We start from the raw sequence: 27420 nt of genomic DNA, 5'->3' as shown, positions 1-27420 counted from the left end.
AATGCATTTAAATCCAATTGTGGGATTTTACTCAACCAATTATCTATGCTATGAATCGATTACTGAATTCTGTCACAATTTTGTTCCTGTATCTATTCTAAATACACTATGTGGCTGTGTGCAAATAACCTTACAAAATTTTCATATGCATTTCCTTACATGCTCATATTTTTGCTGTATCCATTGCCCCTTCACTTTTCTGCCCAATTTGGTTTAGCTATATAATACTTTTGTGTGACTATATATGCCCATTGAACTCATTGGATTTTTTGTTTCCTCCTCACGACCGTATAATCTTTTGGCTGGATTCATTATGGGTTATTCTCATTTCAATGTTGTTATCATTTTGTATCTTGAACAATTCTTGTTTACATTGTGTAATCTGTTACTAATGCCTTATTTTTATGGAACCAATATCATCTTATTGATACTATGCATATGTGTAATTCATCATGCATATGCACATGTTCATTGATTCTTGCATAACAGCCTTTGTTTCATTGCTATATATTTCTCTGTTAGTAATCTCACTGTCATGTTTGGTGCATGCATACATACAAATATTTCACTTAAGATGGTTCTGTACTAAGCTCTTATTTCTTTTTTTTTCTCACTTTGATATATATTTCTTTCTTGGAATCTAACTTTGTGAAATTTTATTTTGTAGTATTTACATTTGTCCTTGTTGCTATCTTAATTCCATGGCTTCTTCATCTAACCCTAATCGCAAGAGGACAAGATGTGCTCAATCAAACTCTGGTCTTCATGGCAAGTACTTCTCCACAGCTGCTCAGTATGCCACATTCAAGAAACATTATGCCTCCCGACACATCATTGATCCGAAATACTTGGATATACAATTCCTGAGTGATGAGGGCTTTGAAATTTGCGATCTACTGGCTCACGTTCGAGTCCTATAGTTAGCCCTCCTGAGTCAAAAATATTCAGAAGATATGGTTAGGGCTTTCTGCTGCACTGTAAACTTTGCAAATGACACCCTGAAGGCCGACATTAAGGGCAAGTCCATTTCTGTACCACCTAGTGAATGGCCTTGTATATTTGGTTATGCCTATGACGGACACAAGTGTACTGCTATGAATTTCCTGAATATGACAAATCTACCTTTGTGCAGTCAATTGTGGAACCAGGAATCATAGTTGCTCAATCCAAGTTTAGCGTCTCTTTATTGACTATGAACAACAGGATTCTGAATAACGTGGTTACTCACATGCTATCACCACGTGCCTCTAATTATTCTCACGTGCTTGATACTGATCTCTTTCTTATGTGGGTTATACGTCATGGCATTAGCTTCAATTGGCTTTACTACATCTACTCTCAGATGATCAAGTCTAAGACTTCTTATAGTGCACTTCCCTATGCCACTGCGATTATTGAGATTCTGCATTTTCAGCAAATTTTTGATGATGATGAGGTTCTGTCAGATAACTTGCACAACTTTGGAGATCATTTGCTGGCACAGATGCAAATTAAAAAAATCAATGGTGTATGGCGTAAAGTGACTGCTCCTCCTGGAGCCGGAGCAGCCCCTACTGATATTGCTGAGGACCATCCTCCACATGGTCCTCCGGCTGCTGATCCTCATGCTGACTCTTCTTCCTCCGCAGATCACACTTTGGCTTCCATTCTCACTTCCTTTAATCGATTAAACACCAATGTGGAATCAGGCTTTGCTTCTGTGAATTCTCAATTCTCTATAGTTCACTCCAGGCATGCTAATATGGAGTTAAGTCTGAAGCGCATTGAGGATTATCTTCACATTCCTCCTTTTCCATCTCAACCACCACTGCTTCCACCTGGCTCTGATGACTTTTAGTCCCTGATCTTTATTTTTTATGCTTTTGAACTTATATTATGCTTATATTTTGCTATGCTACTTTGGATATTTTGCATCTCTAGGACTCTAACTTTAAGGACTATTATGAACTTTTATGGATTATTATGCTTTCCTTCTAGTTTCTTGCATGGATTATTTTAAGTTTTCTACATATACACTCATGCTTTTTGATGTTGTCAAAGGGGGAGAAAGATACATAAATTGAGAAAACCATAGGCATATATTAAGGTAAAGAGGGGGAAAATGAAATTCAAATATAAAAGGGAGATTACATGAAACCTAGATTTTCACATTTTATATCAATCATATATTAAGTGGGAGTTTCCATACTACATTTGTCTAAATACATGCTATACTAATCCTTTTCTCAATTTGAGTTTGTCATCATCAAAAAGGGGGAGATTGTGGAACCAATGCACTCTACGGAAAGAATATAAAGGTTCAACGATTTTGATGATAACAAACAAGCATGGAAAGAAAGCTTCAAGGTGCAACCATAAAAAAGAAGTCTAAACAAGATCAAGACTCAAGCTTCAAGAGAAGTCTCTAAGTCCAAGCAATCTCCAAGTAACATATTATAGGACTTAGGATTATTTGAAAGGGTAATTGATCCCTTACGTGAACGAAGCTCAAAGTATTTTTCAAATACATTCCTAGCATGAAAATATAGGTTTCAATATTTATAAAATGTTTAAACAATATTTGAAACTAATTTGAATCAAGAGAAAACCATTTTAAGGTGAAATCCAACCTTTCAACAGGTTAGTAATCGATTACCAAAACAATGGTAATCGATTACCCTTTATGGTAATCGATTACCCACACAATGGTAATCCATTACCTACTGGGCAGAAGACAAAATAACGACTATAAAACGGCTAGTTTGCGAAAATGAGTGTGTAAACAGCCATGGGGCCCTCTATAAATAGAGAATATTGTTCCCCTTGATGGGACACACTTCTTGATCATTATTACTCATTTATTATCATTCTATTTGCATTATTCTTGTCTTCTTGATCATAAATTCTCTTTGAGCTTTATTCTTGCGAGAGTGTCATCAATCATTGTTCTTCAACTTGTGTTATTTGTACTTAGAGAGTACTTAGCCATTGTTAAACACCTTCCTTTGATTTCTTGAATAGTTAGGGGAGTGAACCCTATACACTTGAGAGGTCACCAAATTCCTAAGAAAATTTGGAGTGAAAAATTGTAAGGCATCAAGAGCCCGAAGTCTTGAAAGGTTGTAGTGGTTTGTCAAGCACCCTCAAGCTTGATAGTTAGTGAAAAGAATTGATCGAGCAGCTTCAGTCTGGATGTAGGTCACGGTGGTGGTGACCGAACCAGGATACATCTAGTTTGCAATTTCTCTAACCTTAACTCTTTATTTAAGTATTGAAATTGCTTTTTAGATTGTCTTTATATATTCGTTTTGCTTAATTTGTTGATCACTACAATTGCTCTCACACTTAGATTTCTCCTTATCAAATCACTTTATTGAAGAAATAGTCTTTAAAATATCAAAGGAGACACTTTGCGAAAAGATTTTGTAAAACTCAATTCACCCCCTCTTGAGTATTGAAGCCACTTGTCCAACACTTTGTTGAGAAAGAGTTTTCGCGTTTTTGCGATTAGGTTTTCGAGAAGACGAACCAAATTCAAACCGTCAAACAGAAGGTGACCAGTTATCATTTACAAATACTTTTCTACAGGGAGCGGCACACTTGTCAGTAAGCCACGCTTCCCTGGTTCCAAACGACCTTGACCTAGGTAACGACCTAGAGGGGGGACTGGATGAGCCAGATCATTCGGATAATCTGATAAAATTCACAAATTTGTGATTATCAGATATATCCCAAGCTCGAAGTAAAAAATGAAACAAGATGAAGAAGTAAAACACGACGAAGAGCATACCTGGGATTTATACTTCAGATGAATCAACTACGAGCAGGACGTGTCAACACCGAAAACGCAAAGGAAACAAACGAGTGTTGAAGAAAGCAGGATCTCTTACGGTCACACTGAGTGTTTTCCCTCCAAACTGAATAGCTCAGTACAAATATGAAAAGCTTTACCAAACGGATACCCAAAATGTTACAAACATGTTGAGTAAAACGGATTAAAAGGGACACTTGGGGGGAAGGTAAAACGTTTGCATTTCAAAACAGCCCACGCTTGCCATTAAGCACCCACGTAGTTAGGGTCGCATTAAATGCTTCTGACAGTTAACATCTAATCAACCGTTTTTAAGAGGATAAAGTCATGATGACTCTTCGCCGTAATTATCGCGGAATCACATGAACGCGCCCAAAAAATCTATCGCGCACAAACACATATATATACCTCACAGCTTTGCCACATGTCAAAACTGCAAGCTAGGGGCAACTGATCTGCATAAAATATAGTAGGCCCATTAGAGGCCCAAAGACTTACAACGAAGCCCAATTTCATGAGGGCCCAGAACTAGGCGCGATGACCACCATCACGCATGACGCGACACGATGCCTCCATCGCGTATGAAACCGACCTTTGGCATAAACTTCTGAAGTAAGGAAGCTATCTTAAGAACTAAAACGAACCCACCGCGCCTTTGTACTAATAAACAGAGGACAACACCAGCTTGCCGCTACTCTATCAAGATAACCTGGCATTAACAGATAAAGCTATTAAGGCTCTAGCCAAACCTGTAGCCCATAAACGGTCAATCAGAGGCCATACCGCCTTCAGAAGGTGGCAACATAACTACTATATAAACAAAGGGTACATGCCCAGGTATGATCATCTAATTCATTAAGAATACACACACACCTGCAACTGATACTGACTTAAGCATCGAAGTGTTATTGCAGGTACCCCCCATCCAGACTCAAGGATCGCGCTAACAAAGGACCAAAGTCCATATTCTATCATCAGCAACCTCAAGCCCAAGAAGCATAGCATCCTCACCACATCAACCGTGTGTGATTAGGCCCGATATACATGGGTCGGCCCATATTGTATTTGGTCTGATCAATAATGCGCTCTAATTTTTTTGTGAGTTGATACAATAACATTTGTTTATATTTTGAATAGGAATGCAGTCCTGCCTATTTATGCTTCCTGGGTAATAATTTTTCTTTTGAGTTTCAAGATTTTGATTTTTAAATTTATCAAAAGATTTATTTTCACAATAACTTTACTTATTTTTTACACAAGTATATATACACATATTTATATATACATATTTTATATTAATATAATTTTATTATTTAATTGAAAATAATTTTGTTTTTTTTATATATCCTTAAATTTTAATTTGAACACGTACTTTTAATATGATATGCAATGTAACGAATATTTTTATTTTTAAACATTATTCAAATATGAGAAGCTCACTTTTTACATAGGTAAAGTTGATTTTGTTCAACGATATAATGCAGCCAAAATCAATGTATTATCACAATCGATTTTGAAATTAATTTTTAAATACCTATTCAAACCTCATTATATAATTAAAAATATATAAAATATGATAATGATACTTTTTATAAATCAATAATATTTATCTCTTAAAAAATTAAGTTAAATATAAGAATAAAATATTTCCTAATTATAAAAGGGAATTAAGATTTTCTTTAAAATTGGTGTGGATCCGTTCTTTTGGTTCTCAAATCAGTTCCGCTAGAGTGGTTCGGTTTATAAACCACTTTAGACAAAATTGTTTGGTTCATAAACCAGTTAAGAAAAATAAGAATCTTTTAGTGCAATTCAATTCAGTTCTTAAAATAGCTTAGTTCTTTTGGATTTTTTTGCACACACCGCCTTTACTATGGAAATTTCACAAGGGTAATGTGATATGTGCCCGTGCCAATGTGCTAGTTCATGAGATATGACCCTAAATGCAGCTAAAGTGTTAGTCTTATAAATCTACTGAGATGTTGTGGTGATTAGGGCTGAAAATGGGCTGGGCTGGGCCAAATTTTGCCCCGAAAAACCCAAGCCTACGTCAAAAAAATTTTAATTTGGCCTGACCCAAGCCTATTACGAGTCTAACTGTTGGCCCGTTTATAAAAAAACAAATAGCCTGGCCTAGCCCATTATCCTGTTAATTTTTAACTTCCAAACAGAACCATGAATCAACTCTACAAAATACTCAAATTTTGTTGCTAAACCAAAAATCATAATTTCAATGTCCAAATTGAATCATGAATCACAACAAAATTCACACAATCTGCATTTAAGTCATTTTCAAAAGCAAAATGCTCAAACTAAATAACAAATATTCCATCAGATCCAACAAACAAATCCATACTATGTAAATTAAAATAATTATATGAATCCAACAACACATCATGATGTTTGTAGTAAGTATAATCTCTTTCAAAAAACCTTTTAATATATTCATATACACAATTTAACATGTTGATATATTGGTTCCTCCTATATAAGAAATAAAGTTAGATTTCTATTAAAATATAATCGAATATAATTAAGATATAAATAATTACAATTGATTAAATTTATATCTTTTGTTTTTTTTCAAGCTATACTTATTCTATTTTATTTTATTTAAAATAAATAGTACAATATAGGCCGGCATATAGGCTTATAGGCCAGGCCTTGTGAAAGTGGGCTTACGGCCTTTTTAATACACAAGCTTTTTCAAAGCCCAAGTTCGGCCTATTTTACGAAATATACTAGATCAGGTCTGGCCTGACGTAGGCCGAGCCGTAGGCCCCTGTGGGCCGGCCCAGCCCAGTTTCACCCCTAGTGGTGATTAGACAGTAGGTCACATTACTTACTAGAACAAAATATATAGCCATATGTTTGAATTTAAATTATGCTAATTATTTGGAAATTTTCTTAAACTAAATTAAATAAGTAAATCAATCACAAAATATGAACAAGTTGACATAAGCATTTAAACTTAATTTCTAATGGGAAAAAAATGTTCTTGTTATGGGCCGATCACCACTTGCCCAATATATTTGGGTTGGTCTATCAAGGCCCATAAAGGGATCATATCCTTACTTCCTCACCATAAATACATAGACTTCAAAGTAGAAGATCATTCACCCCTACACAGTTCACTAGACTAACGTAGTGGACCATGTCCTCATGCACGTAGTGAATTATAAGGCAAAAATAGTTATGGCTTTTCTCTCTCTCATTGATAGAATATTTGTTCACGTACATATATATGCTCCTCTTCTAGGGGTGTTCGCGGTCTGGATTGGATCGGTTTTGGAAGCAAAAATCATCCGATCCAATCTCTTCGATTTGATCATGTCATCATCCATTCGGTTTAGATTTTTTTTCAAATCCGATCCGATCCAATCCAATTTTTTTCGGTTTGGATTGGATCGGTTTTCGGTTTTTTTAAAATCTTAAAATTTGTTTTATGGTTATTGTGCAAATAACATTTTTTGTATAATAGACTTTGTAAAAAAAATTTAAACAGAAAAGTAAATGATAATATAGTTTTTTTTTTTGGCAATGAGATATGAAGCTTTACACAAATAAATTTTTGTTGATGAGATATGACTAGTTTTTTTCTTGGGTTTAGTTGATGGGTTAATAGGTCTTGGGTTTAAAAAATTTTGGGCTATGATGGGAGGAAAGACCCAAGTAGGTAGAGAGGAATTAATATATTGGATCGGTTTTCATCAACCCATCCGAAAACCGATCCAATCCAATTAAAATTTACGATTTTTATTCGGTTTTTGATTTTTCGGTTTTCGATTTATTCGGTTATCGGTTTTTCAGTTCGGTTATCGCGGTTTGAATCGGTTAATGAACACCCCTATCCTCTTCTATACCAAAAGGGAAAGTAAATTATTATATTCATGAGCTATTACTATGCCAAAATATAAAGCCGAGTGCCTATTCATATCCCCTATTTGAGTCTCATCTGACATAACACTTACGATGTTTCTCTTGGAGTTTGGTCCATAATTCTACTACTTTAAGCACCCACTCATTGATATACATCATCCATTATGAGATACTGACTACGAACCTATTTTCAACTCCATAACTCCTAAGTTTTAAAAACACATGTGACACCCAACGAATGTAGCTCAGTTGGCAACACAGTAGAGTAGAGAGAAAATCTGTGTTCAATTCTCGATAAATACATTTTTGGAGATGAGCGAGTGACTAATCCTGAGTTATGGGATATCGGGAAATAAGAGAAAATTATGTTCGGTATACAAAAAAAAAAAAAAAAAAAAAGCACACGTGACAAAGAAACAAAAGGCGAAAATGCAAAATGCAAAAAAAAAATAAGTTAGGTAAGATTCAATCTCAATTGGCTTGCATGCAATTTCGTGTACAATAAGATAGCATATGGTGCGAATATGATATTATAATGATAGATTTATAGTTTATCTTAGCCATCATTGGCTGATAGCTACGGCACCCGTTAAAGTACGGAGTGACGGGGTTGGGTTTTAAATCATAAAACCCTAAACCCTAGAAGCCGCTTCTTCTACTTCTAGACTCTTCTCTTCCGTTTCAAAAATCCCACCCTTTCTTCCATTTTGTTCTGCTCCATTTTCTTTCCACTTTCTCTCTCTTCAACTAACATCATGTACCGCTTTGCTTGTAGCCTTGCCTCCAAAGCTAGGTCAGTCCCCAATGCCTTTGTTCTTTTTGTTTGTTCCCTTGATTTCTATGTTATGTGAAAGTGGAATTGTTCATCTGGGCCACACAGAAAATCTTGGAAAATGTATCAAAATTGATTTTTTTTTTTTTTAATTTTATAATCATTATTATTATATTGGGTGTTGTGTATTAGATCCCTACTTGTTGGTTGCTTATTTGTGGGTCATTTGTGCTTGATTATTTCATTATCTGGAATATCACACATGATTAGGATCAGTGAAATTGTTCTGACTGTGAATTGATGTTTCTTTAATTGCAGCATTGCTAGGAGTAGTAGCCAACAGGTGAAATATCAATTCTATGAATGGCTCTTTTTTTTCTATTGAAATTTTTTTGGAGATTAGAAAGGGTAGACCCTTATTCTCTGTTATTTCTGGTTTCTTTTTTTGTTGCATGCTGTAGATTGGAAGTAGGTTGAGTTGGAGCAGAAACTATGCTGCGAAAGACATTAAATTTGGAGTGGAGGCTCGGGCTCTGATGCTTAAGGGTGTTGAAGAGCTTGCTGATGCTGTTAAAGTAACCATGGGGCCTAAGGTAAATTGAGCGGGTTGTTTATTTCCTTGTTGTGATTGCTATTATTTTTACATTATTGCTGGTAGTGTTGGATGGGGGAAGTTGTCGTTGGTAAGGGGAATGAGTTGGAAGAAATGACACTTTATATGTATGATTGCTGATCCCAGACGTTTATTAAGTCAATTCCCCCTTTTATAGCAGAAAAAAATCACTATTTGACATAAGAATGAAAGATACTTAATGGGTGTTTGTTTTGAGTTTGAATAGTTCCGTTATTCAATAGGCATTGTTTGTGATTGTTGATGTCTGTTTCAGGGGCGTAATGTGGTGATTGAGCAAAGTTTTGGTTCCCCTAAGGTAACCAAAGATGGAGTAACTGTTGCAAAGAGCATTGAATTCAAGGATAAAGTTAAGAATATTGGTGCCAGTCTTGTAAAGCAGGTTGCAAATGCTACCAATGATGTGGCTGGTGATGGTAAGCTGATATATCCAAAGAAGATTATACTTTATGGTCAAATCTTTGCCATTGGCTACTTTGTTATTCACATAATGCTAGACTGCGTGGTTCTGTAATTGTTGAAAAGTTAGTTTGGCTTTATATATGTTAGAAGACCACATACTGACATTCAGCATGTTGGTATTATGCCATTATTTTGGGTTAGCTATGTTACTGTGACAGAATAATGAGGGAGCATTTAAAATGTTATACAGGAACCACATGTGCTACAGTCCTTACACGAGCAATATTCACTGAAGGCTGCAAGTCAGTTGCAGCTGGAATGAATGCAATGGACCTGAGGCGTGGTATAACTATGGCTGTTGATGCTGTGGTGACAAACTTGAAAAGCAGAGCACGGATGATTAGCACATCAGAAGAAATAGCGCAGGTTTGTCGGTCAAACTTTGTTAGAGCCTCTCTTGCCTTATTGCAGGAGATGCTAGTAAGGACTCTCTTGAGTTTAACTTTCTATTTTTAAATTTACATTGATAGGTTGGGACAATATCTTCGAATGGGGAGAGAGAAATCGGTGAGTTAATTGCAAAAGCAATGGAGAAAGTTGGCAAAGAGGGAGTAATAACAATCGCGGTAAGTTTCCATCTGATGATCTTCTTAATACAATGTCCCCAGAAGCTTCCTCTGAAGTGTTCTTATCTTTCCCCTCCTCCTTTTCTCACTTGATTCTAAATTCCATCTTGGCCATCCATTATTGAGTCATTTTATTTCCTTTCCTTACATTATCCCTGATTCCGAGGATAGTCAGTGGTTTGAATATTATGCCTTGTATTTCTGTCATTACGAGACCTAATTATTGAACTGTTTCAGGATGGCAAAACTTTGTATAATGAGTTGGAAGTTGTTGAAGGAATGAAGCTTGACAGGGGCTACATATCTCCTTATTTCATAACAAACCAGAAGAACCAAAAATGTGTATGTTCTCTCTTCATCACTCAAATTCACAACATTAGATTATGTTTAATAGGATTTTATGAAGTGCCTTGGTCATGAACCTTTCTCCTGCTTTTATAATATATCATATTAAACCACTACCATGCCATTTCTTATGCCAATAGGAACTTGAGGATCCTCTCATTCTAATCCATGAGAAGAAAATCTCAAGTATAAATGCTGTGGTTAAAGTCTTGGAGTTGGCTTTGAAGGTGAGCGGTGTCATACACTTTCTTTTCCTTTTGGCTTTTAAAATATTGATATTGGCTGACACTTACCGATCACCAGAGACAAAGACCTTTATTGATTGTTGCTGAGGATGTGGAAAGTGATGCGCTTGCAACTCTGATTCTAAATAAGCTTCGTGCTGGAATTAAGGTTTGTTTTGCCCATCTGTAGCTTTAATAGTTAGGTGTTAGGTTCCTAAAAGATTGAGTTCTTTGTTTTGCTGAGTTGATGTCATATATGTTGCTTGGCTGTAGGTATGCGCCATTAAAGCCCCTGGTTTTGGTGAAAACAGGAAATCTGGTCTTCAAGATCTTGCAGTTCTTACAGGAGGAGCAGTAAGTTTGCTGTTCTTGAGGTTATACTGCTACATTAAATCTTATCCTCTGAACATATTGATGATACATTTTCTTTTTCCAAATAGCTTATCACTGAAGAGCTTGGCTTGAATCTTGAAAAAGTGGATCTGGATATGCTTGGTACTTGCAAAAAGGTAAAAAAAATTCTTAGTTTGTAAAGCATTTGAATCCACATTAGAATTCTGGACCAACTATCTTGTTAAAGCTTTGAATAAATTTTCATTGAATTTCCTCCATTCTGAGCCTGGTAATATATATGGTTAATGTAGACAACTAACTAAGGTTCTTATTGTTTTAGATAACAATTTCTAAGGATGACACTGTCATTCTTGACGGAGCAGGTGACAAGCAAGCGATCGAGGAAAGATGCGAGCAGGTTTAGATTTGTTTTTACCATGGTTCATATATTCTATTTCCACCCAATGACTTGACAGGTTTAATGATGCATCGGACTTGTTTCTTGTGATGAATTTTGATAAACAGATTAGGTCAGCAATTGAAAATAGCACTTCAGATTATGACAAGGAAAAGTTACAGGAAAGATTAGCCAAGCTTTCTGGGGGTGTTGCAGTGCTTAAGGTATGCCTACTCAAGTTCATCTTGGTTGTTAGTGGTTTTCTTTTTCCCTGGTGAACATCCTATCGAGGCTTTGTAACGGCAAAAAGTAACATTTGAAACTTCCCTACTGCAGATTGGAGGAGCTAGCGAGGCTGAAGTTAGTGAGAAGAAGGATAGAGTGACAGATGCACTAAATGCAACTAAGGCGGCTGTAGAGGAGGGCATAGTACCGGGTGAATTATCAACACTGGCAGTTTTATGGTTAGTATTACAACCTCCAGTCAGATCTGACTTTAATTTGTTATCACAGGTGGTGGTGTTGCTCTTCTATATGCATCAAAAGAGTTGGATAAACTTCAAACTGCCAACTTTGATCAAAAGATTGGTGTCCAGATTATCCAAAACGCTTTAAAGGTCAGTATTTTCTGAAATGTTGCTGATTTCCTGTTTAGCTCCTTCATAGCATTTTGGTTCTGTCAGGGGTACCACTTATATCTTGTTTGAGGAAAACCTCCACCAGATTGTTTTTCTTTCCTCTCACTTATTACCAATTACTTTCGGTGTTCAATCTGCAATATAGGTCCGGATAATCCTTTAAACTCTAGTATAGTTAAGCTCAAAATGCTAATTTAGTTGATCAGTCTTTTATTACCTATTCACAAAAATAATGCAGACGCCTGTGCTCACAATTGCATCAAATGCGGGAGTTGAGGGTGCTGTTGTTGTTGGCAAACTATGGGAACAGGATAATCATGATCTTGGGTATGATGCAGCCAAAGGTCAGTGGTCCTTGTTTTCTTTTTCCCTGGTTGTGTTTACTTTTTATGTCAGAAGAAGTTCGAATTTGCTGTTATTTACTGATTCTGCTGACATATTTGTTTGTTTTCCTGCTTCATAATTAGGTGAATATGTTGATATGGTTAAAGCTGGAATCATAGACCCATTGAAGGTGATTAGGACAGCCTTGGTTGACGCAGCCAGGTAGGATGTTAAGAAATTTTCTGTAGATATGGATATATGTTGTTTTTGTTATGTAGCTTGCTTATCTCCGTTTTTGTGCAGTGTATCATCTTTGATGACAACAACTGAAGCTATTGTGGTTGAACTTCCAAAGGATGATAGAGATGCTCCAGCTATGGCTGGTGGAATGGGTGGCATGGATTATTAACCAGCTTCCATTTGATTGGATCTGGAACGAAGAACAGTTGTGCTGAACCCATTTATAGCTATTTTAAATTATTTGTTGTGAGAAGGCATCAATGTAATCAATAGTGAGAGATTAAGGTTTAGAGGTAAACAAATGTGAATTGCAATAATTCCAATGCTAGTTGGAACAATTTTTACCTTCAAATTAAGGCATTGTTCCCGTTGAAATTTTCATATTTCAACGGAGGTTTGTTCCATTCACTTTTGGTGCATCAAGTTTGTTTTGTAATAATGCATTACGGTTTTGGTAAAATATGAAACTGTCATGAGATTACATATATAACCAACAGTACTAAAAGTATAATCTCCTCGAACTTTTACTCAGCTTTAAAGTTTAATATACAAAATTCATTTAAATTATCCATCCCTTGTGATACGGACATTGCTATTTGTCATTTAAAGTGAGTCATTTCAGTGGTGTAATTTACAATTTATTTTACCTACAGTCATGCAGTTTGTTACATGATGAAACAATGGAGATTTTATGCCATAACTTACAACTTCCTTTTCCACTGCCTGTTTCCAATATTTCTTTTTCCACTGCCATAAAACTAATTTTTATCATTTAGATTAACACCATTTAAGGAGAAGGGGAAAGATGATGCAACTATAGTATCGAGAATGAGACATGAAGCAACCTAAAAAAATATGTTTTGTAAGTAATTTAAGGTGCTTGGAGAAAATGAAGAAGCCAATTTAAGCGCGGTTACATAAACAATTGGAACCTTAGAAATAAATTGGAACCTTCAGAACCCTTAAAATCATTAACAGCCTTTTTCTGCAATTGGTCAAACCCTTACATTCAACTGTTACACAAACAAAAAAAGCATTACCGTTAACTATGACTACTGACTAGTACAGCCAAATGTCTTAACTCATGACTGCTAATTGTAACTAGTACAGAATCTATGTTGTACACTAAAGATACACAATAATTTTCTCGCTTTTTCAAGCCTGATCAACACCAAAGAAGAGAGCCATTCGATCTCAGACAAGTACCATAGTCTAAAATGACACAGTAAGTCATTGGGAATTTGTAATTTCAAATATTATCGAACAATGACAGCTATAGAAGCAGAGATTCAAGGCCCTGGCACATCAAACAAAATAACTACCTTGCAAAAATATTAAGGATATACACTCAGCCATTTTAACATTAATCTTACTCTTCGGTCAGCCTCATTTGCCTCTCCGGCGATTTCTTGTTGCCGCACAATTTGAACAGTACCATTTTCCTTTCGGTTGTTCTTTCAGACCAACACAACCAAAATGAAACCACTCTATTTTGCACTGTAAATTCGAAGAGATTACCAAAATATGTAAGGAAGGTAGGTAAATTGGACATAAATATAAGAACAGAAAAGGCAAATACATACACTGGGGTTATCGCAAGCAACCATCTCTCCATAGCTAACTTGGTTGCAAAAGCAGTATGTGGGCTCGTTGGGATCAACTGGTAAATCTAAATCCATGCCAGCCGGGTTTGCAGATGTGGTTTGTGCTTCTGCTGCTGCTGCCGCCGCCGCCGTTGCCGTGACCAATGTTGTTTGGCGTGTTCTGAAGTAATTGTAAATTCAAACAATATTCAATAGATTGCAATTGTTTCTTTCAATTCTTGCTCTCTAATGTTTGATATTGTACGAGACATGAAACATAAATGTAACCAGCATGGGAAAACAAGAGAAAGAAAAACTGGAAAGCTGGAATTACAAATAAATCCAACCTCACTTCATAACATATTCAATCTGTCAATGATAATGTTGTTGCAAGACTAAAATGCAATCTGCTACTGTTATCAAGGTAGTCATAGGGAATTATAGAATGAAATTTTGATATTTTATTAAGATCAGATGTAAGAGTTCCAAATTTTATCATTATGGTACATATTCTTGAAAATAAGATTTGGCTTTCAAAATTTCCACTTCCAGGGTCTCTTACCAGAATAAGTAGCACTTGAGGATACAGGGTTTCATATCCTCAAAGTATTGGAACTAGTTGAGGTTTCACTAAGTATAGAGATCAGTAAGACTGATACGACTGTAAGATATCCAGACAACAATGTACAAGTACAAGAAAGCATCATGCGAGTATGTCAAATTTCAAACTATGTAAGGTTGTTGTATTGTAATGACATAGTCAGCTTGGATATAGAATAACTTCAACCACTAATGATGTGCATATTTCTTAACCTCCATAGTAACCAGAAGAAGCATTAACTGAAGATAAAGTGGGAATGCAAACGTGGGAGAATAATGCTCTTTTCTTTCTCCAACTCATTGACAGCTGTCTATTCATTCACCAGTCTGACATACTGAAATGCCTTCTCAGTCTAAAGATACTAAGAAAAAATTTCCTAAACTTTTCAATTTTTCTATCATCCAATGTTTAGTTCACCTTGGTTTCCTTATTTTCAGCTATCTGGTGTCTATTTGTAGATAAGCCCCTTATTTCAATCAATATCTTACATACCAGAATACCATAGAGGCAGGAATCAGTATTTAGGGAATAGACAGTTGAAAAGCATGAAGGATAAGCATCAAACAAGTGATAAGCTATCAGAAATGAATAAAAAATAGTGCTAGTAGAATCACATACTTTTTTCGCCCTCCTCTACCACTTTCATTACCCCTTCCAGATTTTGTATTACCATCAGGACCGGGGGCAGGCATTCCGGCTGTTGCAGCGGTTTCTCTTTCTGTCATAAACCATAAAAAATTAGGCTTTATTCATACAAATAAGGGGATGCAGTTGTTGTCAATTACAAATTTACAATATACTGCAACCTTTTCAGAAGACTATGAACAACAATCATAAATTATGAGTGGTACAAAAAAGAGAAAATGCAGTACCACGCCGAAGCTCCTCATCAAACTTTTTCAGATACTGATCAAGTTGTTGTATGTGTGTATCAACCTGCAACAAAATCATGAATATATTTACAAACTCCTTGAACAACAAGCCAAGAAAACTGTTCGCATTAATTTTACCGAAAATTCACGCCAATATATTCTGTTCCTCAACCAAATTTATCTTACCAAACAACATTACTATGTACATATAGCTCCTTTATCCAGCTTCCAAAATGCAAGACAAATGAGACGGAAGAAAATGAAAATAACATTAAGATCATATGTAAACCATGTTTGAACTACTATTTCATAGACAAGGGAACACCTTGGTGTAAAGAAAATCATTGAAAACACAATATTTATGGTGTCAGGATCATTTAACACCAATGTAAGTTACACTCTCAATCTTAACTATTGATCCAATTTATATCTAACAGTTATAATTTATTAGATACGTAAGCCATTAAATGCAAACAGATTAAGTCTAATACCTTTTATTCTTACGCTGATGTAAGTTATACTCTCAATCTTAGTTGTTGGTCCTATTCATATCAAACAATTCTAATTTATTAGATATATGAGCCGTTAGATCCAAATGGATCAATGACTAAGATTGGGTGTAAGTTGATCCTCCTCCATATATATATATATATATATATATATATATATATATATATATAGGACAGGATCCTTTGACACCGGTGTCAAATTTTGAAATTTGACACCAAATCCTATCCGTTGATTTTCACCAATCAATGGTTATTATTTATTGGGAATCAAACTTATTAATTACTATTAATTCTCAATAAATGATAACCATTGATTGGCGGAAATCAAATGTTAGGATTTGGTGTCAAAATTTGACACCGGTGTCAAAATTTGACACCGGTGTCAAATGATCCTATCCCTATATATATATATATATATATATATATATATATATATTGAAGAAGCAAGATAAAATTAGCAGAGTTGTCAAAGGAGGTATTACCATAAAACCACAATACCATAATCCAGGCAGATTTATCTAAGCGAAGCATTAACAGAGGTCTTAAAAAATGCATATAACAAAAAATGTGGACTACCAAATCATATGCCTGGACAGCCAAGGCAACTTTTTCATCAGCAATTCTGATGCTATGCTTTTGCTCATCAAGCGCTTCATCAGAGAATCTAATAACTGAAGTATTAGGTGTGATGTTTCCAGATCTAACTCCTCGCCTAATATCTTCAATTTCTTGTTCACAGCGCTGTTCATTTTGCCTTTGATTATCTGTTCATACACATCGCAATGCTTTATGTCACTTGGAAACCTCAAACAAAACTCGAGGTCTGATACAGTAGAAAAGAGATATGCACAACTGAAAGCTTTTTCTTTATCAACACAAGAATGGGCATTGCAGATACCGATAACAAACTGAACAAGGGTGCACCATGCCTTAAATTTAATATCTAATCACTCATTATATTTATAGGTAGCAAAATAAGTAACATATATCATATAAATGAAAATAACATTGATAGGACATGACCAAGCAAATTAACCAAAAACAAGGTCATCAAAATATCTGCTATAAACTATGGCAGTAAATTCTGATTACGAACTTAACATGATGTACCCAAATTACCATCAGACATTAAAATACCCAGTCTAACAAATGTACCTAATGGTGGAAAATGCAAAAATTCATTTTATTATAAAATTTCAGTTTATTATGATATAAAGACACACTTCTGATTCTGAGTTTCTAAATATTGAGGATTAGTACACTATATCAATTATCAAATGACTAATACAAACTGGTATCTTGCTTACTTTCACGAAAATACAGCATGAAATGTTAAATTTGATCTCAACAGTAGGTTTTGGAAACCTGGTGGATTCTAACCAAAAAATTCTGAAACTCGACAGCCTTGGAAGAAATCAAGGACAATACAATTCCATAGGAAGCTCAATATAGTTACCAGTTATCAGTTATTACAACCATTATCATACTACTGAATCACACTAGATACAAATTCTAAGAGGAAAGTATATCAGTTAACCACCATAAAGAATGACACACAGAGCCACTAAAATTGACTAGACCCACTAAAACCCATATAGAATTCTTAAAAATTTTATTGGTATTTTTTTTTTCTTATTATGATATTTGATCAAAGAACCAAAAAAAAAATAAAAAAAATCATGCTTTCATTCATATACGAAGCCAAAATAAAAATATAAAATTACAATTACCCTGTAAACTCTTATCTAGGTCACGCAACAAGGCATACTTCTTCTGAAGAATAACAGGTAGTGAATCCAAATCTGCAGAAAAAGAAGAAGAAGCAAAGTCGTTAATTAATGCGAAACAGAAAACACAATTACATAATTGAACCCTAAAATTCCTAAATTTGTGTAAAATGAAAGAGAAATCGACAAAAAAAGGACGGGGAGGAGGGAATAGATTACTGGCTTGAAATTCTTCAAGAAATGACATTAGGGTTTTGGGGAAGAACTCTCGCTCTTGAGTTCCTTTGAAAGCGGTGATAATGGGAGAAATCAATAACAGTTTGAGATTACAAAACACAAGATTGTTTCCGTGACTACTTTTTCATCATCAACCACAAACAAAGTGTGAAACTAAGCAATGAATAGAAGAAAAGGAAAAGTTTAAAAATTCCCTATTTTTGAATCACTTATCTCCATAATTTTTTTCAATTACCCTATGGTTTTTTCATTCAATCCCATCATTAACACCACACTTACCTGTTCTATTTTACCGTTTTTAGAAAGAAAAAAATAGAAGAAAAGATGAGGCTGAATATGTTTAAAACTTGCAACTTATAAAAAATGTCTAAAAGTAAAAAAGAAATAAAAATATAACAAAAAAATTAAGTATGTCTAAATTAAAAAAAGAAAATAGAATGAGGAAAAAAAATAAGACCACGTATATTCAAAACTTACAATAATAATAAAAAAGACTAAAAGTAAAAATAATAAAAATAGTCTAAAACAAAAAGAAGAAAATAGACCATGATAAAAAAAATAAAAAATAAGTAAAACCAAATATGTTTAAAGCAAAAAGAAGAAAATAGATTGAGATAAAAAAAAAAAACCAAATATGTTGGAAATTTATAAAACTGACTTCTTTTTCTCCCATGTCTTTTTTGCCCTATTTTTTTTTTATCTATTTCTTTTAACAATGATAGGAAAGACTAAAAAGAAAAATATAAAAATAGAAAAAAAAATCAAATATATCAAAATAAAAAAAATAGATTGAGGGCAAAAAAGAAAAAAATGAAGAAAAAATAAAATCAAATATATTGAAAACTTATAAGACTTATTTCTTTTTCATCATTTCTTTTATGTCTTATTTTTTCTTCTATATTTTTTTGTCTTAAGTCTATTTTCTTCTTTTTAATTTAGATTTTTTTTACTTTTATTATTTTTTGTATTGTTGTAAGTTTCTAACATATTTGATCTTATTTTATTTTTTGGTTTTCAATCTATTTTCTTCTTTTTGATTTAGATATATTTGATCTGTTTTCCTCCTATTTTTTTTTTTACTTGTAGTTTTTTTCTTTTAATTTTGTCTTTTATATCATCTGTCTACTTTCTTATTCTAAAAAGGATAAAATGAGACAAATTAATTATATTTGTAACGATGTTAAGGATGAGTTTGGATAAAAAAGACATAGGGGGTAAGTGATTAAAAAATAGTATAAGCGGGTAAGTAGGAGCGTTAACAGGCCGAGCCGAGCTTTTGTCTTAAAAGGCTAATCCTGTGTTTACATGTATCAATCTGACCAAGCCTGTTACCTATTATAAATATAACTATCGTTATGTGACCTTACTTATTTACAAAAAATAAAAGTCTGGTTTAACCTGTTTAAAAAAATTAAGACAACAAAAATTTATCCAAACAGAATATACAATCAACAACACTAGTAATTTCATAAATATTCATAATTCATTGTATATCCAAACAACATAATATAGAACAAAATCATTCAAAAAGTCTATTTAACCAATAAAATGGGTTGAAATGGATTGAAGAGAAAGATATGGCTATTACAGGTAGTATAAAAATATAAAATAATAATAATAAAAATATACTAGACCAGCTTCAGAGGCTTTAAGGTCGAGCTTTTGAATTGGAGCCTGAGGTCTTTTTATTAAACAAACTTTTATACAAGTTTAAGCTGGGTGCCAATAATCAATTTTAGACATATAAGCTCAGACCTTCACGAGCTGAGTCAAAGACCCATGGTTCATTTAGCACCCCTAGAGGTAAGTGATTTAAAGCAAAACCATAAGAAAAAAATAAATAATCTAATTGCGTAGTAAGATCGTATGCAGAGGCGGATCTAGGTTCATTAGAAGGGGGGCAAGTGCCCACCCTTAAAATATGATGCAAAAATATAAAAATATTTTTCTCTTAAAATTCAAATTTTTCCAATTGAATTTAGGGGTAGGATATTGTACTAACCAATTAGGGTTACTACCAATATTACCACCAATCAATTTCACCGTTAGATCGATTATGTTGATCCAACGGTTATATTTATTTATTTCTTTTTATGGTTATGATCCTCATATTTAATACTTTATATTTATTTTCACCTTTGTATGATTATGATTTCTCATATTTAATGCTTTTACATTAAGAGTAAATACCCAAATTGGTCCCTGACAAAAAACTTGGTACCCAAATTAGTCCCTAACAAAAATTAATTCATTGGATAGTCCCCAACAAAGACAAACAACATCCACGTTAGTTCTTCTGTTAGTCCAAAATTGACGGTGTCACTGACGGTGCTGAGGTGTAACGTTAAGGGAGATGCTGAGGGCCACGTGTCAGGATGAACAGCGTCGTCTGGAGTGTAAAGATTCACGTTGCTCAGGGGCATTTCAATAAACCCAAAAAAGCCCCTCACCTAACCGTTGTTCACTTTACCATTTCCCTCACTTGAAAGTTCGACGCTCCATTGCTGAGAAGGAAGAAGACCGTTCTGCAAACATTTGCCTGCGTTTCGAATTCAAAGTTGTTGAACAATCGGAGGGAAGCGGTGGTAGAAGGGGTTTGGTTTGGTTACTGGCTCTAGGTTTCGTTCAAAAAAGGTAAGAGAGTGGAAGTATTTTGGAACTCTTTTATATTGTTCTTTGGTATTTGTAGTCTATGGTCCCCATGGTGTTTGTGTTGTTTAATGTGTTTTTTTTTTTGCATCTCAGTGGACAATGTGGTCCATGTTTCCCTTTAGGGTTTAGATTAAAGAAATAGAAATCGGGTGGTGTGGTCCCCTGTGGTCCCTGTATGACAAAGTGGTCCATGGTTGACCCATTAACAAGCAAAAACCCCATGGAATTCGTTTAAAAAAAAAACTCAAAAATAACTTTGGTATTTGTTTATTGCTTTGTACTATTTAAGTGGTCCACATGTCTTGCCTTTGGATGATTAATGAGGAATACATTTTTTTTTTGGTTTGTGCAGATGTCTGAATATATAGTGATTGTTTATCATCATGGTGGTATTTTAATAAGAGATGAAGATGGAGTTTGACCTACATAAATGGGAGAGTGGACTCATTGCCCGAGATGGATATTGATTACTGCAATATCCGCGACCTTGAAACTCTGTTTAAGCAGTTTGGGTATGCAAAATGCAAAAAGATGATGTGGCTAAAGCCCGGTGAACCCAATTTGGAACAAGGCCTCAAACCACTTAGAACCGATTCTGATGTACGTGCCATGTGTGAGGCTGCTTTAGGTAATGACAATGAGATACATGTCTACTTTGAAGACTGAATTTCAATTCTTGAGTTTGGTTCACCTCAACCAAACAGTGCAGAGGAGGATGTGGTTAATTCCACATATAATGAGGACCATGTCCAGGGTGATGATGGGGTGAATTCACATGAGGATCATGCAAAAGGCAATGATGGCTTGAATTCACATGATGATGGGGTCAATTCATATCATCAGATTGACATGGTGCAAGGGTCAATTCGGACCATGAAGAAGAAAGTGCAGAGGATGGTGGTAATGGGTCCAAAGATGACAATGCAGATGATGAGGTTGCTTCCTCACAGTTAGATTCATATAAGAGTGCAGAGGATGAGGCATACAAGCCTCCCCCCAGGTGTTGAGGATCATTCCGAAGATGGGGATGAACACATTGTACCTTTGGTAAGGAAAAAAAGGCCTGCAAAACAGACCCCAAGGAAGAAGGCAGTCAAAAAGGATGCCACCATTGAAGACTCTGAATCTGAAGAAGTTGATGAAGAGGAAGACATAATGTCATTTGAAGAAGAAGGATATACCTATCTGTCTGAGGAATTGAGGACTCCTCGTTCAAGTGATGATGATGATGACAATGTTAGACCTGTATTGCCAAAGTTTAATGAACAAGCTTCTTTTGGGCATGTCTATTTAGAACTTGGCATGAAGTTTCTTAATTTGGACCAATTTAAAAGTGCAGTAAAAGACTATAATATTAGTCTTGGGAGAAACTTCATCTAGGTAAAGAATGACAAGGTCAGAGTAAGGGCCAAATGTAGTATTGAAGACTGTGAATGGATGGTGTATTGTGCTTGGAACACCAAGCTGAGGACATTCCAAATAAAAACTTTTAACGACACTCATACATCCTGCAGAGTCTTCCAGAATAAAAGGGCTACTCGAGATTGGGTGGCCAGGAAATTAGAGAAGAGGATATTGACACAACTCAAGATGTCAAGGTCAGAGGCATTTGAGGACATGAAGGAGGAATACAATGTGCACTTGAATTTGAAAAAAGTCAGCAAGGCTATGAAAAAAGCCAAAGGAACCATTGAAGGTTGTGAGAAAGAACAATACCGAAAACTAAGGGAATATCTTGCTGAGCTGTTGAGAAGCAACCCTGGATCCAGTTGCAAATTGCAAGTCACCCCCCAACTTATTCCACAAGCATTTCCAATACTTGACCGAATGTACATCTGCCTTGATGCTTGTAAGAAGGGGTTTAAAGCTGGTTGCAAGCCATTAATTGAGTTAGATGGTTGCTTTTTTAAGGGCTAATATGGGGGTCAGTTATTGAGTGCTGTGGGTGAGGATGCAAACAAGCAATTTTATGTGATTGCGTATGCCGTGGTTGATAGTGAGACAAAGGATAATAAAGTGGTTCTTGACCTTATTGCAGGAAGACTTAGGGGATCATGGAGTTTATGGCTGGAACTTCATATCAGATCAACAAAAGGTAACAAAAGGTAACCCAACATGAAGAAATAGTCATGACTCAAGGACGCCCCAACCCAGAGACAAGCAGCCATCATGCAACATTTGAAGCTGAACCAAGTTCAAGAGCATCAAGAGGCAGCAACCCACCTCTATGCAATCCTGCTGAGGTTGTGACCAATGAGACAACAACTACAACAAGTACTGGCACCAGGGAAAGATTCATGACCTTTATGTCTACACCAGGGTTCAGGCCACCAAGACCATCCCCTCATGAATGATTGGAATAGTCTTTAATCACTGACAATAGGCCTTTTTTTGGGATGGCTCTGATATAGGAATTGATTGGATGCTTTGTAATTAGGCCACTTTTTTGGAAATAGTTTGGTTATGGCCCTGTTGAAATGTGCTAGTTGGCTTTTTTTGTATGCCTCTGGTTATGGCCATATTAAGTAGGAACATTTTGTTTTTTTGGGGAAGTATATTGTGTTACTCTTAATGGAATTATGTCAGTTGGATTTTTTGGAATTAAAACTACGATGTGATGAAATTAATGGAAAATGTCTTGTTACTATCTGTTTGCTGTCATTGCTCAGTTTTGGATGTGGATTTTTAAATTGGGAAACAAACCATTTGTCATTAGTCCTTGTACTGATACACTTTCATGTTACTTTCTTGTTTCAGTCAATACCTGGATGTGGATTTTTTGGATGTGGATTTTTTAAATTGGAAAATGTCTTGTTACTTTCTTGTTTCTGTCAATACTGATTACCATAATTTTCTTTGCTGTGTCACTTTAGGGTCATTTGTTGCATAACTGAACTTAGGCTCCATCAGTACATAATATCCCTCATAGGTCCTCAACATTTTTTATCGAGGACCCTTATAGTCCTTGATTACTTCAACATTGAGCCATATTAGTCCTTCACAAATTTATCAGAGTCCTTTTTAGTCCCTGTTAACCATAAGGTTACACCAATGCCACAAAAAGTGACAGTAGACCTATTGACAATATTTCCCCTTCTGCATAATTCCCTCCACCACATTCCCCTTCTGTAGAAATTCCTATACATTGTGCCAAAAAACAAAAGTTCAAGTACATAAGCCATATTATTTACATTGCAAGAACAATATCTCATTACATTACAACAGTGGTCCTTCCATTACAAATCTTTACAGTCAACAAAAAATGGATATTTCCTTCAATTAGGCAATTCTCAGCAGAACCACATTTTTTAATTTACTCCAGCCAACTAGCAACATAAATACATATTACAAACAAGATAAATACATATTACAACAATGGATCCAGCAAACACCCTAGCACACATACACACATGCATAATTTCCTTCTCAACCCTTTCAAACTCTGCCTACATCTTCATTGATAGGTCTTCAATAATCTTTATATTGTGGTCATTAATCTTCTTTTTATGCTCGTTCACCTCCAGTAGCATTTCATCATTGAGCTTCATGTCCAAAAAATTCAACTTGAATTCCATTTCAGCTACATTCAGCTCCAGTTTGTTAATTCTTCAATCTTCCAGCTCCATGGTTTCAGATGTAGCATCATCCACCCATATAAAAAAGTTGCAGTGTGGCTTCTTTTCCTAACACCAAATTAAACCACATGGTTAATAACATTCATATTAGACAAAGAACTCATGGAAAAAATACCTCACCTTGAAATTGGGGCACCCAAAAAATGCTCTATTTGGGTTTCTAATGGTCTTGGAGGTGTAAACAATACTATGCCTCCCACATTTACACAATGGAGCAGCTTTCCTTCTTTCACTTCCGGACCCAAATGAACTACAAGGGCTTGAGCTCCCTCTTCCAAAAGAAATATTCATCGCTTACAGACTATGAAGAACCCTACAGCATACAGGATAAATCCCAATCACTCAACCCTAAATCATTTATCCCCAGATTCAAACGTTCATTCTTCGATTCAATCCCCTTCTTTCTGAGTTAAGAAGAACCCTAAAGCATACGATGACGTTTCTTGGATGATACCCAAATTGATTCTGAGAAACGTGGATCCCCTCTCACCAGACGTCGTCGTTCATGGTCCAACGTGGCCCTCAGCATCTCCCTTAACGTTACACCTCAGCACCGTCAGTGACACCGTCAATTTTGGACTAACAAAAGGACTAACGTATGTGCTGTTTATCTTTGTTGGGGACTATCCAACGAATTAATTTTTGTTAGGGACTAATTTGGGTACCGAGTTTTTTGTCAGGGACCAATTTGAGTATTTACTCTTACATTAAATATGGGGTTCATAACCATACAAAGATAGAAATAAATAAAAATGTTATAATCGATCTAACGGTGAAATTGATTGGTAGTAACATTGGTAGTAACTCTAGTTGGTTGTTACGATATCCCACCCCTTTAATTTTCCTCCTTCTATTTTATTTTTCGTGTGAGTTTTTTTCTCTCTCCTCCACCTTCATTATCCAAACCTAACAACAGAGAACTCTATTCCATACCCATCGTTTGCATCTACATACTATTCATCTCCTCTTAAACCTCCTCAATTTCTGTTATTGAAAGTTGGAACATTTGCTTCTTCCTCCATAGTCGGTCCAGTTGAGTCGCAATCCGCCCAGATCCGGATCTAAACCAGACCCAGCCAGTCGGCAGCTTCTCGTAAGTCACGTTCCAGACCAGACCCAGATCTATATGTACTTGAACTTATATATTAAGTGCCACCCTTCATTAAATTTCTGGATCCGCCACTGATCGTATGCAACTACCATGTTGTAAGTTCTCACAAGGTACATGTGCAATTTACAACAGCTTACCACGTGACACTAAAAGTGAGTATAATTCAATTTGAACTAATTTTTTTCGCTGAATCGAACCAAACATGTTTAAACCAATTTGTTTCAAAGAACCAATTTATTTTTTGGACATGAAATAGAAAATAGAACTTGACCGAATTATTTTACTTTATCCAAACAAATTTTATTTTTTTTAAATTAGTTCACGGTTAAAATTTAATTTATGATTTATAGTTGGTTTCGAATCAGCTCAGCACCAATTTAGGTATACAAATTATAATGGTCATAACTGATCAAACAAGGATTTAGAGTAGTTGTAGCTATTAACAATATCTTTATTCAATAAATAAAATAAAATAAAATAAGATTCACAGCATCCTTAAATAGGAAATAAAGAGGAAAATAACAGAAATTACAAAATTGTTCATACAAAAATAATAAATATAAAATAAATAGGAAAAAAAATTAAAAACTCGATGAAAATGATTCCAAGCCCAAAAAACGATGGGACTTATCACGAAGCGTATCCATGACGATGCCATGTGGAAAGTTGAGTTGTGCATGCACCACGTGCGCAACCAATTGTGTGTGCAATTCACGAGTGTTTGTCACGTGGTAATTACACATTAGATTCATATGCAATCGATTGTATTAGTTCTGTAAAATATTTGAAAATGACATTAATATCATAATTTATTATTTAAATTGCAATATTTTCTGTTTGACATTAATGTGCAGCCAGCTGTACCTCATGACTTTTTTTACATTTTCCATATATTCAATTCTTTGCCCAATACTGATATAGCTTGGTACTTCATAGTTGTTGAGGTCATTTGCGGCAACACTTGAAACAAATTCATTGAAGGGAGTTGTTGAACAAAATTGAATGCAATGTATTCAAAATAAATTGATTAACAAATAAGTTATCAACCTCAACACTGCACTTCTTCTTGAATAAATCTGAAATAGAGTTGATTGATAGAAACCTTGTAACAATAGTTTCATCTTCTTCATTAGTCAAATTAACTATTATTATTGGATTTTTTTTTTTTTAAAATTAGAACCTCCAATTTCTAAGAATAATGCAGAATTTTTCCAAATTCAATTCTTATCAACTTTCACCAAACCTAATCTTCATCGTTTCACAAATACACTCCTTTCAAGTTCTCTGACTAACTCAAAAGGACAAACCTTAACTCAATTATGATGTACCTAATTAACATCAAGCATTATATTCAAATTCTTCACAAGTATGTTAACCATGATATACTTAGGAACACGGGCAAAGTAAACAGCAAGAAAACTTGTATCTAGATTCTAATGGAACATATGAAAGAAGCAAATAATAATGATTGAGCTTAAATAAAATAAAAAAGGACCTGGGTTACAAATTTCATTTCTCTTCACATGATCCCACATGAGTCACATATATTTTTATGTGTGTATGAGATAATTATATCTCATACAACATGAGATAGATTAAACATTTTTTGAAATGGTATTAACTTTATTTTATATTTTTTCTTACCGAAGTTTAAAAAAACAAAGGTGATAGAGTTATTGGTTATTACTTGATATATCTTATTCTTTCCACAACATATAATAGTTATGATCATAATTTTTTGAACATAAGAAGAGTGTAGTAAAATAATAATTAATACAATCTTTTGCAAATTTGATATAGAAATACGTTTAAAAAGGAAAATTCATGAGCTAACTAGTACGAACAACAAAACTAAGCTTATGTTTACAAAAAAAAAACTAAGCTTATCCACC

The 27420-nt window shown here is 34.8% G+C and overlaps 2 protein-coding genes across 4 annotated transcripts; one reads left to right on the top strand and one right to left on the bottom strand.

Moving 5' to 3' along the window:
* The first annotated feature begins 8307 nt into the window (after window positions 1–8307).
* LOC133293727 (chaperonin CPN60-2, mitochondrial) lies at window positions 8308–13059 on the top strand. 2 transcript variants are annotated; one of them, XM_061492331.1, is made up of 18 exons: window positions 8308–8462; window positions 8760–8784; window positions 8903–9034; window positions 9329–9488; window positions 9725–9900; window positions 10005–10100; window positions 10338–10442; window positions 10586–10672; window positions 10749–10838; window positions 10943–11023; window positions 11110–11178; window positions 11343–11420; window positions 11528–11623; window positions 11736–11835; window positions 11913–12016; window positions 12276–12381; window positions 12505–12583; window positions 12665–13059. In XM_061492331.1, the coding sequence occupies exons 1-18, from the start codon at window positions 8425–8427 to the stop codon at window positions 12768–12770; spliced, it is 1728 nt and encodes a 575-aa protein (XP_061348315.1). In that variant the 5' UTR covers window positions 8308–8424; the 3' UTR covers window positions 12771–13059. The 2 variants fall into 2 exon arrangements, with proteins under 2 accessions (XP_061348315.1, XP_061348319.1); XM_061492335.1 differs by lacking the exon at window positions 8760–8784 and having other exon boundaries at window positions 8425–8481.
* A 491-nt stretch (window positions 13060–13550) lies between these two features.
* On the bottom strand, window positions 13551–18383 carry LOC133293831 (PHD finger protein ING1). Of its 2 annotated transcripts, XM_061492444.1 has the most exons (8): window positions 18113–18383; window positions 17897–17968; window positions 16743–16930; window positions 15658–15721; window positions 15404–15503; window positions 14185–14365; window positions 13975–14098; window positions 13551–13898 (listed from the first exon to the last, which is right to left on the bottom strand). In XM_061492444.1, exons 1-7 carry the CDS (start codon window positions 18138–18140, stop codon window positions 13988–13990), a joined length of 744 nt encoding a protein of 247 aa, XP_061348428.1. In that variant the 5' UTR covers window positions 18141–18383; the 3' UTR covers window positions 13551–13898; window positions 13975–13987. The 2 variants fall into 2 exon arrangements, with proteins under 2 accessions (XP_061348428.1, XP_061348419.1); XM_061492435.1 differs by having other exon boundaries at window positions 13551–14098; window positions 18113–18382.
* Between the last annotated feature and the right edge of the window lie 9037 nt (window positions 18384–27420).

This window comes from Gastrolobium bilobum, unplaced genomic scaffold, assembly GCF_033153095.1.
Source record: "Gastrolobium bilobum isolate Gb01-03AN ecotype WA unplaced genomic scaffold, APGP_CSIRO_Gbil_v1 utg81323, whole genome shotgun sequence".
In the NCBI taxonomy this organism is placed as follows: domain Eukaryota; kingdom Viridiplantae; phylum Streptophyta; class Magnoliopsida; order Fabales; family Fabaceae; genus Gastrolobium; species Gastrolobium bilobum.
Note: the sequence above shows the minus strand (reverse complement) of the source record. Positions and strands in the feature narration are given on the sequence as shown.